We start from the raw sequence: 14,253 nt of genomic DNA, 5'->3' as shown, positions 1-14,253 counted from the left end.
ATTGAGCACTCCTTGACTGCTTTCACTTAGCAAAGATTTGTCCACATACAAACACACCAGTTCACACAATCACCTCACAATCACAGGAAGGTTACAGCAAGAAAACCCAGACCCCCCCCTAACAATGGAACAACATCGGGGAGGGGACGACTCTTGGGGTCCAGGGGTGGCCTAGATATCCTAGTCCACAGAGCCTTGTGTTACCTCACACTCAAGCTATCTCAGAGAGGGAGAGGGGTGTAAAGGGGGGAAGGAGGGAGTCAGTGAATGAGTAATGCTCAGCTTGGCTCAAGGGTGTGATTCCACCCAGTGCCCTTTGAACCCTAACATGAACAGCAGTGCAACAAGATGGCACCCAGTGACCCGGGTATCTGACCACAGCCCCGACACACAGTTAATCCCTAACCTGTCACCTTCCCCTATCCCTTTAACTTCCCCCTATCGCTTTTCCCTTCAGTGATCCTTGATGTTTGTTGGCAACAGAGGGAAGCCCCCAAGTGAGTAATCCAGAAGCTAGGGGTTGGTGTGGGATCATGGGGCATAAACTAAGGACTTTCTAAGCAATAGAGGGCAACCTGGAAGTAACATAAACATAAATCCGGGACACTCCAAATAGTATGACATGTTATGTTTTGTATGTATTCGTTTGTGGTCGTCCATCATCCATTTCGTTCGATACGTTACAAATTTGCTGAATTTATGATATGTTACAGATTCCAATTTGTTGTTGCTAATGTTAGCTAGGTGACTAACGTTTGCTGGGTTAGGGGTTAAGAGTTAGGTTAAAGTCATGCTAAGTAGTTGCAAAGTAGCTTACAAAGTAGAAAGTACTAGCACATTTGCTAAAATTCTAAATTCTGTGATGAGAATCAAAAACACACAACCTTTGGGTTGCTAGACGTTCACATTATATGCCCACCCATCCACCCTGCTTTCGTTTGCCTTAAGTAACCATACCAAACGTAACATATATGAGTGTCTCGGACTATACTATGTTAAGTCTAGTCTATGAGACCATGTTGCTATCGGAAGTATGGGGGAATACCATGTCAATATGTATTTGTTCTCAATGTTTTGACGTGAAACTGGTGACAGTTGTGAAAAAAGTTCCCATTGTTGGAAGAGTTAATTGAAAATAATGCCATTGTTGATCAGATGCTTTTTTCATTAATTAGGCCATTTTCTCTTGAACTAAATGGTGTATCTGCTAGAAAGTCATGGAGAATATGGACACATAACTGAAAACTTAGATTTTTTTTTGTTTGTAAATACAGTTATCCAATAATAAATTACCAGAGCTATGATAATTAATAGATTGCCATATATTTTCTATCAAAATGACTGAAGATTCCCGTAACTTCGGAAAAATTACAAGTAGCTTTGCCCTACTTTTAGAAGAGTACAAATGACATGTAGTGGCAGCGAATTGTCCCAGTTCCATTGATTTCCATACAATATTGACGCGATTAATTAATCTGCTCACACTAATGATTAAAGTAGAACAAGCTAATCAATTTCAGTCTGGAGTGCCCGCTTGGTAAATGTTGATGCGTGAGCAGTTAAGGTACTAATTTAGCAAAATACACTGAACAAAAATATAAAACGCAACATGTAATTTCAAAGATTTTACTGAGTTACAGTTCATAAGGAAATTAGTAAATAAATGTTTTTTAAATTACGCCCTAATCTATGAATTTCACATGACTGGGAATACAGATATGCATTTGTTGGTCACAGATACTGTACCCCCCCAAAAATAAAATAAAAGGTAGGGGTGTGGATCAGAAAAACAGTCAGTATCTGGTGTGACCACCATTTGCCTCAAGCAACGCGACACATCTCCTTTGCATAGAGTTGATCAGGCTGTCCATTGTGGCCTGTGGAATGTTGTCCCTGTGAAGTTGCTGGATATTGGTGGGAACTGGAACAAGCTGTCGCACATGTTGATCCAGGGCATCCCAAACATGCTCAATGGGTGATGTCTGGTGAGCATGCAGGACATGGAAGAACTGGGACATTTTCAGCTTCCAGGCATTGTGTACAGATCCTAGCGACATGGGGCCATGCATTTTCATGCTGAAACATGAGGTGATGGCGACGGATGAATGGCACAACAATGGGCCTCAGGATATCGTCACGGTACCTCTGTGCATTCAAATTGCCATCGATAAAATGCAATAGTTTGTTGTCTGTAGCTTATGCCTGCCCATACCATAACCCCACCATGGGGCATCTGTCCGGTATAGTTGAAACCGGGATTCATCTGCGAAGAGCACACTTCTCCAGCATGCCAGTGGTCATCATAAATTAGCATTTGCCCACTGAAGTCGGTTACGACGGCAAACTGCAGTCAGGTGAAGACCCTGGTGATGACGAAGAGCACACAGAGGAGCTTCCCTGAGATGGTTTCTGACAGTTGCAGAGATTCTTCAGTTGTGCAAACCCAGTCTCATCAGCTGTCCGGGTGGCTCGTCTCAGACCATCCCGCGTGTGAAGAAACCGAATGCTAGACGGGGCATCATATATTGTTAGCTTTCTTCCGTGTTTGAGAAGTCAAAGCCCTTTGGATTAGTTCTGTATAGCTGCCCCTGCCATCTTGATTTCCTTGCATTTTTTTCTCCTCTTCGTTCTCGTACCGTCTGCTATTACTTTTACTAATTTAGTTAGCATTCTGGTAAATAGACGCCTAATGGCCTTTTTTGCATTTTTTGGGGTACTAAACCGGTAATACCGTTAATCCCAGGATGAGAGAAGGACGGTATGAAGATATGAAAATCTGGATCCTGCCCAACCCTAAACTGCCCCATTAAGTGTGTACTCAGGAGTGAGATGTATTAGTAGGGTAAGTCAAGTGTACTTACTGGCGAGGTAAGAGGAGAGGAAGACCCCAGCCAACATGGCGCCCTGAGACAGGCGTAGCAGCAGAAACACTACAGGGCTGTTGGACAGACACACAGCTACTCCTAACAGACCGGACAGAGACACAGACAGCAGGAAGCCCTGTCGACGACCCAACCTGAACATAAAGAAAATAATACAATTAGAGACACATAGCTTCTCATGCATACATATTAAACAGTCGTAACAGCCTAATACCAGAAACATGAAGTATGTATGGTGAAATTATTACAATTGTAGTTTACAATTATACAAACACAACAGGAGGGGGGGAGTTACCAGTCACACACTGTGCCCAGGAGGATATATCCCACAATCCACCCTGTCATGAAGCAGATGTGCTGCAGAGGAATCTTCCAGTAGTCCCTACACACTAGGTTCCACTGTGGAGCAGAGAGACAGAGCGAGATGGTGAGTCATTCCACCTCAAAAAGAACAACAAAGAGGATTGACACCCACCATCTCAGATTGTTCTGAAATCGTTTCTGTAGTTGGAAAAATATAAGATTGTGGCCTCCCAAGTGGCACAGCGGTCTAAGGGACTGCATCGCATCTACAGATCCGGGTGTGATCCCGGGCTGTGTCGCAGCCGGCGACGATCGGGAGACCTATGAGGCGGCGCATAATTGTCCTAACGTCGTCCGGGTTAGGGGAGGGTTTCGCCGGCTGGAATGTCCTTGTCCTATCGTGCTCTAGCGACAAGGAGCAAGCAGTGTGTCAAGAAGCAATGTGGCTTGGCGGGGTCGTGTTTCGGAGGACACATGGCTCTCGACATGTAAAAAGTAAAAAGTAAAGTACAAAAAATACAAAAAATACAACAAAAAAATATATATATTAGCATTCCTTAAACATGATTTGATCTCTGAGGGATTAAGCTAATTGATTTAACCTAAATTGGCAATTTTAAATGTATAGTATTAATTTACCCTAGTAACTACTTGGGTGCAATCAATTAGCTTAATTTCTCAGAGATAAAATGTTGTTTCAACAAAATAATGTTTCAGGAAGGCTAATCTTATCTGGTTCTAACTACAGAAACGATTTCAGAACAATCTGAGATGGCGGGTGTCATGGCTTTCTGAAATGACATGGAATGACCCTTTGCCACATAGTTAGGAATGAGGTAAAAGAGCCAAGTCAATGGAGCCACTGAAATAATTATATAATAGGTGGCCTATTTCTTCGTCCAGGATTTTATTTCCGGGGTAGAAAAACTCCGGGGGCAAATTGAGCATACCCTATTTTTAAGGACAGTTAATAAACATGCCTGGAAAATGTAGCTCCTTTCTCCCTTATTATTAGATAAGTAAGAATTATAGGCCAGTGGCACACACACACTTGAGGGCAACGGAGCGCCTTGTGTGAAGGAGGAGGAATTCAGCTGTGTGATAGATACCATCTCCTGAGTGAATAAGAGTGACTGCAGATAGGTTTATCACATTAGAGCCACTGCACTGTTTGGTTTCCAGTGCCTTCCACCATTCCTCACCCTACTCCAATGCTTTCTTTCTTCCTCCCTCCCTCCCCCATCTCTTCATTTGCTCTCTTTCCCTCCCTTGCTTCATCTCTTGATCTGTACCTATCATCCAACCCCTTAAATCAGGACCAGAAGGACCTCCATTCCTGCTGTGTGATGTTGACACCCCCGTAGGAACAGGAACAGATGTCCTGTGACATCACGGAGAAGGGAAGCCAGGAGTGGGCGGTCAGGGCTGGTTGCTTCCTATCGCTAGGGAAACATGTGAGAGTAAATACTCCACATCAGGGCCACTGCCTCCCTTGTTGATTTCCTGTACAGCCCGCACACACCGTCTCTCTCTCTCACACACCAGTATTTGCCTTGTGTCTAAACATTTCAGTAACTGCTGATACTTTTGTTTACCAAGATCCCTTTCCAGTATTTGCAGTGGGATGGGCCTGCCCCTTTTTTGATATTATAATGGGCTGGTGAGATTTGTCCAAGTGCAATAAGTCAACATTTAGTTAACTTTTCCCTAGAAGCAAAACAGGACAACTTTAGAGAGGCATTGATTGTGCTGGTCTGAAATAAGAATATAAGCCTGGTAGTAAGAAATATGAAAAAGGGTTCCCTCAGAGCCAAATAAATTCAGTTGAACTCGAGTGTTCCTTGTTTATGAGATGGCTAAGGGTCAGTACAGTAAGATGAACGCTCATCCTAAGAGTGACCCCTCTCTTGTGCTGTTGAGGACAAATCTTCCCTGGAACTCCATCAGGGTGGAAGAACACTGCTGTCCCTGCATTTCCTGTTGTGCTGCTATCATCACATAAACAGCCATATTGCATGGCTCTGCACAGCAGTACCGTAATGTAATTATTATATAAACAGACTAATGTGATCTGATAAAAAAACATATCAGCACTGTTTCTCTGGTAATCTTATTCAGGACATAACCAAAACAACATATATCCTAGAGTTAAAAACTCCAAAGCATGTTTACCAACGACAGATTTGAGCAATGAGTAGACCTAACAGGGCATCCCGTGTCATTTATTGATGTTGTTATCTAGTAGGCCTATTGATGACCAACTCTAGCCCCAGCAGTCTGTCTGGGACAATATCAATTAACACACATGGGAATAAAAAATAAAAAAAGTTACAAACCCCGAAGTTATAGACTAAAACCAAATCTACTCTGAGTAGCCTACGTTGAATGGATGAAGAACATTTGACAGGGCTTGGCAAAGATATTCACACATTAGCCTGAAAAACGGCTACTGTAAATCAAATTAGGTAAATTATGAATGAATGCTAATCTGGCAAAAGCACAAACTCTCCAAAAACAACCACAAACCATCGAATCCAAGTGTATATCTGTTTACCTCCGTCACGTAGTTGCTTTGAAGCGCCGCAGCTTGGTCGTACTCCCATCCTCTCGTACATGGCACTATCTCCTTTGGAATGCTGTCTATGAAGTTGGAGACGTTTCTAGGGTACTTATAAAGTTCACAGTGACTCAGTCCAGAGCCATTCACCCACGGTATGGTAAAATTAAGATACCCTTGTCTGGAATAATTACTGAAAAGAAAACCTGAAGGTAAAAGGGTCGGGTCGGGTTTACAGTGATACGACCCAGGAATCAGAGTGTAAAAAACGTCGCAAAAAAGGTTCAGCATCACAGCAAAGTTCGGAAACCAGCTGAATATGGAAACAATTCTGTTATATCGTCCATATCCACCGATTCTGGTATAAATCTTCGTTTCGAAGTCCATTGTTAGAGACCGTGCCGAAACCGCTGTTAGTCAGTGGTGCGTGAGATCCACACACACTGCAGGGCATGGCAGGATACGCTAGATTAGGAAACACAACTGCAGTCAAGTGGGCAGGTCGGTGAGTAAACCGAAATGTCATTGGTGGGAAGTCCATCTGCTCGTACGCACTGTAGCCTAGGCCTACTTCGCACTGACAGATTGCCATATTTATTAACTGCATTCAGAGGATGGCAGAAGGGATCAGGTTGTCACATCTATTTTTACTGTTTCATTCACTTAACATGGTCACCAAACACTGCTCGATGAGTTAGGTAACAGGGGAGGTGAATAGAGGTCTACTGGAATTATATTTTGGAGTGAACGTGTCACTGTCAATAGAAACGCTTGTATGATTTCAAATGGTTACCTCTTCATACCTGGTTCATACGTAGCCTACTATAAATACCTCTGTGTCAACAAATATAATGGCATCTACTGGTCATATTGTATGGCAAAAATAGGCCTGTTATATATCCACAGGTCTTGAAGTTCTTCTAAAAAGTCTAAACCCCTCATGATCATAGATCTAAATATCAGCCAAAAACATACACTTTTCCAGGCGTCCTCCTGCTGGCAAAGCAAGAGATAGCCGCCAGTGTTTCTGCTACCTCTGTAGACAGTTTTGTAATTGGTTTCAGTTGACCACTTTGGTGCCACAGAAACCTGAACGTTGCCTCGAGGGCCTTTGGGACAAACTTGGGATAAAATTAAAATGTAAATTAGCTGTCAACTAAATCTGGTGCAACACATCCTTTCTCATACTGAGACTGATGATTTGTTGTACATTGTCCCTGCCAAATAAAGTATACACGGGTGTAAAGTGTTACACCCGTGTATACTGATTGGTATTCTATCAATTTAACTTGCCTGTGATAAATGTGCTAATCAATCTTAATTAATAAAAACGAACTGTTGTTAAAGTTCATCATTTAGCTCGGAAACTGTGCGTGCGTGTTGTGACAAGGCATATTTAAGAGTGCACGAATGAGAACAAAGTAAAAGAAGAAAACAGTAAATATTTCAAAATTTTATTTACGAACATAATCTCTGAGGAACAACAGCAGTTCTCGCGCTCTCTGTACATGCAACTGTAGAAAATAACAATTTAGAATTTTTACTTTTCCGTTTAGTATTTTTTATTTTCTCGCCTTTGTTTTTGCAGGAAATCAACACAGCTAGAGGTGAAAGTACTGGATCTTTTACAGCACTGACGATAGCATCAACAAACCCCTTCCCCATAGCTGCTCCAACAATATGTACACAATTCAACTACATTGTACAAATAAAAAAAGTTACATTGTTACATCACCTGCAGCGAACGCACTGTCTCGTTGCTGTTAGAACCCCACATTCTACGCAAGTTTAGACTAGTACAAAGAGGAGGGTGCAAAACGTCCTGGGATATTTATTTACAACTATGTACAATGTCTCTAACGCATTACAGGAGGAAAATTTACACAGCGGAGACCTTTAACTGAAACATACCACAGGTGTCAGAAAGATAATAAATATGTTATTTGTTACCATTTAAAGAGTAGTTCTCCATGCTTTATTAGTCATTTCCCATTATAAAGAATAGCTACGGTCTTGTTCAATAAAGAAAACTAGAAAAAGGCTTGAAATTGTGATTCTATTATGTAAAATAACAGTATGTCCAGTTAAATATTAAATGAACACTCAGATGGACACAGTAGAGGTAACTTGTTGCAGACTGATGAGAGGTCACAGGGTAATCTAGAGCATGGCCAAGTGGTTCACTGTAGGGGGGAGATGGGAATGAGACAGGTGTTTGTTACATTTCCTAATAGAAATGATTCTTCACTGGTGTGTCTTGGAAATAATATTTGGACATGTGTAAGAGACACCAGTGTCTGGACAAAAACCACAGGGGATGTTTTCTTTATCAACCAAATGTATAAAAAAAAATGCTAATGAAAAATAAAATTTTTAAAAGGTTAAAACTATTGCTCTGTATGTTTGCTGCAAGCTTTGAATACCGAGGTTGGATTTGACACTGTAATTAGCTATCACAATTTCAAGCCTTTGTGGTTCAATAAATGATGAAATAAAGAAATCAAGGCAGGGCTCAAACCGTTAAGGTGAGAGACACGAAACCGAAACACACTTGATGTCTTGTAAACAATACTGAGGGTGTGAGGGTGTAGTAACGGTATACATTCTGCTCATAAGAAGTGATTGACATGCCACTGTTTTTTTTTCTTATGTACGAAGCATAAAACACAAGACAAAAAGACAACACCACATACACGGATCTAAAACACACAAGAATTCTGTTGACAAAACTCCCCCTCCCCCTCAGAAAAAAAGCTTTAAAAAAATAAAACAAAAAATAAACAATTGAGGGCTTTAATCAACTGCTGAAGTCTACATGGCCCTGACTACCTGTGCTATGACATTTATGTATGCTTTTACTGCCTTTTGACTAGATTCTCCTCTTTCAAAATGTCCAGGACTACAATTAGTCAACTGCCCGTACACTGGAGTAGCAACACCCATTGCACTTGAATAGACACATCATACACAGCTATGTTGAACGTGTGTACATAACGCCACAAAATGTCACTTAATATTGCCATTAGGATGAATGTGCAGATCACAGACTGACAGGCATCCTATGTGGTAGGTCAAAAAATATTTTTTAAATCAGGACCCACCAAAAATGAAGAAACAATCAATTCTCACAAATCAATATTCCAAATGGATAAAAAAACTGAAACATCCTTAACTATCACTTTTGCACCATTCTTCCCCCCTTTGTGTACGAGTTAACTAAGTCTGCTTTTTGGTTCATGAAATTGAGGTGAAAGTTTAATAATTGTCTAGTCTAGGCCTTACTCTTAGCATGGTAAACAACACAATAGAGTAAAGTATGATGGCCTACTGAATATGAATCAAACATTAGAACTTCCAGAAACCCCTGACAAATACATACACCTACACTTGGTACAGTTGAGAAGCTATAGTGAAACAAACTACCTGCCTGTTAATATCTGTCCACTAAATAGTTCTGAATAAACTATGATGTAACTCGCTTTTAGGGTGATTGGTCATAGAAAGGATTTCCGAGTTGAACAAAAAAGGATTTTGATTAAAAGGAAAATTAAAAAAGATCTCATTCATGGGCATGTAAGTCAAACCTAGTTCTTTTAAATCAAGGGAACAATTTACCCATGTTACGCAGAGGAGTATGATCTTTACTTTGGCTCCACCCTTTGAGTATTTGAAGAGCAGCACCTTCTACTACTGTAAACTTCTCCACTACTGTACAAAACTAGATAAATAGAGGGGGTCCATACTTGCGAACATTAGAAAAAGTTTGAGTTTAAACTCTCTCTGTCTCAAAATGTGCATCAGCTAATTCAAATCATGACATAGTTGCATGTGACAATGTTACGTCAGCTGTTCCACATTACATAACCTGGCACATTTAGCCCTATGCTAACCTGATCAGTTGGCAGTGATTATTTCCTGAAACAAATTCCACATCAGCCTATCAAAGATCTCAGACTTTATATCCACCAACCAATGGCATTTCTTAATATAGGTCAACTTCGCCACCAGAGGGATATTGTAAGCCTCCAAATTCAAGGTTTACTTTTGTTCCACTTGGTCTGTAAAGTATAGCGTCCCAACATTGCATGACACATCCTTGACTATGCTGCTACTAGCTACTAACTAGCTACTAACTAGACAAAATTCAAATGGCATGTTTTCGCATATATGGAAAAGTTTTTGCTTATCCGTTTCACACACATCCATGTGCTTTTACGGAAAAAGATTAAGGTCATTTAAGTTAATCGTACATTGCTAAAAAAAGTCGAAGAGCCTTATGGTCTTGTCAAATAGCCGTCATGTACCCCTACTACCATCGCTGCGAGGAGTCCTATGCCGCTAAGGCGGTTAGAGGCCCCTTCATGGCAAGCTTTTTTGTTAAAGGTCCAATGCCAATATTTTTATTTCAATATCTGGGTAACAATTAAGTACCTTACTGTGATTGTTTTCAATTAAAATAGTCAAAAATACAGTAGCTTCTAAAAAAAAAAAAAGGACTGTCTGGGAGTGGTCAGAGGGGCCTAATTGGAGGAACCTAATGGGAGGGATGTGTAACCTGAAAACTAAATTATTGGCCTATTAAACTTATACTGCTTGGTGATGTCACCAGGCAGTACAAAAACCCCACCCATCCAAACAAGCTGAAATTTCAAACAGCTCTTACACTAAAAGTGCATTATCATAATTTTCATATCTGTATTATTTCAACCTCAGTATGGAAATATATATAAAACACAGGAAAGTGATGTTTGACTGCACTGCCCCTTTAAGGAAATAACTTTACTAGTGGTCCTCAAATCTCAATTCAAATAATCAATTTGTGACCAAGTGGATGATTCTTATAATGCATATAAAATGTTGTAGCCTACTTAAGAAAATAAGTGGTGATTTTGGTCTAACAGTAGAGTTATACTATGCTATTATATTCAGTATGTTAGGCCTATGTAGAATACTAATGAATCATTAAGTGATCTTGCGAGACATTGACTCCGCTTTGATCTAAACTTTATTCAATTCCTTAAGTCTATTGACGTACCTGTGCGACAATCTAATTAACATTGTAAAAATCTGTCAGTTTAAGCTAGAGATATGTTGTTTTGCATGGGATGCATCTCAATCCACTGCATCCTCCATGTCGGCCTTCCGCATCTGCGGTGGAACGTGGCAGAGCTACAGCACTGTTTGTCAGACAAGGAGACATTTTGAAAATCAGTCTTCTCATGAAAATGTCTATAGCGTCCAAACGGTTGGCCTAATAACTAATATGACCACTCTATGGAAAAATGAGACTATCAAGAACACAATGGGGTTTTGCTCTATGACCCCCACCACTGTCACGGGACATATAACCCTGGTACCGGTTTTAAAACAAATGAATGGAGGTAGTTTTGTGCCAAAAAAAGAGGTTAAATATGTGTCCAAAAATATATATATACATTTCCTGATCTTCTAGATAAAGGACAGACACTTCAAAACCTTATTCCTTGTGATTTTTTTTTTTTACTGTCTGTTTTTCCATTTATGAATGTGTTATTCAATTTGTTTCTATGGGCTATAGTAGTAAAGCCCAAATTCACAATTGTATCCCCAAAAATGTGTATATATTTTTTTCATACCTAAATTCTAAATCAAATAGCTAAATGATCCATGGTATGCCCATATTAAAACAATTCCATATGTTAGCTTAGGAGAACCCCCCACCACCCACCTCCAAAGGCTTTTAGAGGTTCAACAAGCACCATTCTGAGAAGTGGCAGACAGTTGCAAATGGCAAAAATGACCAGGAGCCAGGCTCGCTACATTGAGCTATTGGTCCAGTTGAAACTTCATGTGTGTTTTTATAACTTTGATTAGCAGATGGTGCCGGTTGACTTCTGTTAAGGTTGCTCTCATGGAAAAGGGTTCTATTACATCCATCTAAGTCAAGATTTGAAATTGACTGATGCAGAATTTGTAACCTGACAATCACTGCCGTCGGGTCAGGTTAGCATAGGGCTATGTGTGTCAGGTTATGTAATGGGAACAGCTAACATGTAGCATTTTATCACATGCAACTACGTCAACGATTTGAATTGCCTGATGTGCATTTTGAGACAGAATTTTTTTTACCTTAAAAAATATATCTTATGTTCACAAGTATGGACCCAGGGAGTTTGGAAGCTAACACATTCCATAATTAAAGCAAGAATACATTTTTAAAACCAATATGGAATGTGGCCTGTATCTTTGCTAAAAAGGACTAGTTTTAGGTGGTATACAGAGGAGATCAGTAACATTCATGTCAATCTGATGTGGCCTGAAAAACGGTTAACCTGTATATGATGCCTATGACAGTGACATTCAAAAAGGGAAGTTAAGGATTTCAAATAGTGAGCTGGCTATCAGATCCCTAGTCTTGTGGCCTGAAAATTCTCCAACATGATGAATATTATTCATAAAGACCCACACATACAATTAAAGTCAAATGAAGGGGTAGATTAAAGAAAGAATAAAACAAAAAGAAAATCCCATCCAGAATTATAAATTAATGTGATGGTTTTTCTTGTTAGTGGCATTACACTCTTGACCAATCCAGATGTACCCTTGTTTGACTTGCCCAACACTCAGTAAATTAAAAATTATTCACTGTAAAAAGGCATTTTCTTGGTTTAGATTTTTTTCAGATATAATTGTGTAATAAAGCAATGACTAATATAACTATTCTATTCTTTAAATAATTGTATAACCATTTTGCTACATCTGAGGACTATAGTTGTGGCCCTTAGTTTGGGCATTGTTCAAAACGGTGGGGTTTTGTACTACCTATGTACGTTGTGGTGATTCCAACACAGGTAACCCATTTTGACCAGCCCTGGACAAAATCTATAGATGGGAACATTACAACTGTGCACTGGAGTCTTTAAAATACTGACAACGTGTACACATTTTGGCCCATGGGTATGAGGGGGAAAGTGCTGCCCGAAAGTGAACTGTACATACAAAGATAATTTTTATTCATTTATTTTTTTACACTTAACTGAGTGATGTTACAGTACATACGTTATTTACAACTGTGCAGTAATGTGTGGCAAAATAAATTATCTAGAAGGCAGCAAGAATACATTGGTTAACGAATATAAAAACTGTACATCATTTACGGAATACAATTTTTTTTTCAGTTTTCTTTTTTCCCATTAAACTAATATTGGCTCTGTAGTGTTTCAAGTCACTTCCTCAGAAACAATTAAATGCCCAAGTAAAGAAACAGACAAAAAGAAGAATATTCTCCTCTAAACCACCATCTGTTTAGTCTTGAATCTTTGAATCGCAACATTCTTGTATTATTCTTTTGTCCTGTTTTTCCATTTGCAGTCATAGTTGCAGGTGAACAGGTGTGTGTGTGTTCTACCTAGCTTGGCAGAGTATCACAGGCTGGTTCTTCCTGCATGCAGAGCCAGGTGACCAGACTCTGATGGGGATGCTCCGGTTCATCCCCATTCTCTGCCTCACTCCTCTGCCCAGGCCATGAGGCGGAAGATGACGTCTCTGCCCCTCCGGCATTAACCCCCTGACACACTCTATGGACCCTTGGCTGTACTCTGCTCTGCTCTGGGGCAGGATGCTGGTTCTACCGGGTGTGGTGGTGGGCTGTGGACAGAGAGGACTGAGGCTCTCTGACTGAGTGTGGCCTTATGGTCCCGACCAGAGAGACAGCGTCCACACAGACTCTCCTGTCCTTTCAACAGGAAGAGGCTGGAGGTCCCGCAGATGCCACATGTTGCACCACCACATCGCGCATGCCCTTCTGGCCATGTGCTGCTTTCTCCTCCTCAAGGCTCACCTGGAGCTCTGTGTCCACCGTAGTGCCTCATTCTCATCCACCAGGAGATGATCCAGAACGGTGGGAGGGCTCCTCTCCAGCGTTCCTTTGTGGTTTCATTTACGGGGACCAAAAAATTCAGAAAAATATTTCTCCCCTATTCTCTGTCCAAACATCACCTAAAAGGGAGGTGGTGTTGGGTGCTTCAAAGCAAAGCCGTTTTTGCTTTTTATATTCTGAACAAAAGCATAAAAACTTGAGGGATGAAAGTGCAAGTTGTGTTTTTCCCCGGTAAAAAGATGCTTCCTCCTCTCATGGAAGGGAATCATTAGCAAGTTTTTTTTTCTTTGAATTTTTTCTATATAATATATAGGTTTTATTCCTCTTCAAACCGGCTAGCCCTTACCATACGTTCTGTTTGATGTCTCTTTGAAAAGTGATGATATTTGACCTCTAACTCTGTGAACGAGTGCATGTTTCTGTCACGCGGGCAACAGCACAAAGTCATCGTTGACATCAACCATTGGCACGTAGAAGGAGGGGACCTCGTTGACGCACAGAGACTTGTGTACAGCAGGGTCCAGCTCCTGCACCTTCAGTTGCCACTCCATCCTCTGCACTGCGTTCAGGGCAGCTGCCTCATGCTGCTGCCGCATTAACAGACACGTCTGAGAAGAGAAGAGAGATAGGCCATTATGCTACTGCCATACACA

General features: G+C 40.7%; 2 protein-coding genes across 5 annotated transcripts in view; both read right to left on the bottom strand.

The window, feature by feature from the left end:
• Window positions 1-6,390, bottom strand: part of LOC139562950 (putative solute carrier family 22 member 31) — a 16,145-nt gene extending 9,755 nt beyond the window's left edge. The window contains exons 1-3 of one of the 2 annotated variants that reach the window (XM_071381146.1): window positions 5,740-6,390; window positions 3,178-3,281; window positions 2,862-3,016 (exon numbers count right to left, since the gene is read on the bottom strand). In XM_071381146.1, the coding sequence (XP_071237247.1) occupies window positions 2,862-3,016; window positions 3,178-3,281; window positions 5,740-6,129 (649 nt within the window). In that variant the 5' untranslated portion in view covers window positions 6,130-6,390. The remainder of the gene's footprint in view (window positions 1-2,861; window positions 3,017-3,177; window positions 3,282-5,739) is intronic. The other variant, XM_071381145.1, reaches the window with a different exon arrangement.
• Window positions 6,391-7,182: 792 nt separating this feature from the next.
• Window positions 7,183-14,253, bottom strand: part of LOC139563012 (ankyrin repeat domain-containing protein 11-like) — a 140,168-nt gene continuing 133,097 nt past the window's right edge. For all 3 annotated transcript variants that reach the window (XM_071381244.1, XM_071381243.1, XM_071381245.1), the window contains one exon: window positions 7,183-14,208. In XM_071381244.1, coding sequence (XP_071237345.1) covers window positions 14,023-14,208 — 186 coding nt within the window. In that variant the 3' untranslated portion in view covers window positions 7,183-14,022. The remainder of the gene's footprint in view (window positions 14,209-14,253) is intronic.

This window comes from Salvelinus alpinus, chromosome 33 (genome assembly GCF_045679555.1).
Source record: "Salvelinus alpinus chromosome 33, SLU_Salpinus.1, whole genome shotgun sequence".
Classification (NCBI taxonomy): Eukaryota; Metazoa; Chordata; class Actinopteri; order Salmoniformes; family Salmonidae; genus Salvelinus; species Salvelinus alpinus.
Note: the sequence above shows the minus strand (reverse complement) of the source record. Positions and strands in the feature narration are given on the sequence as shown.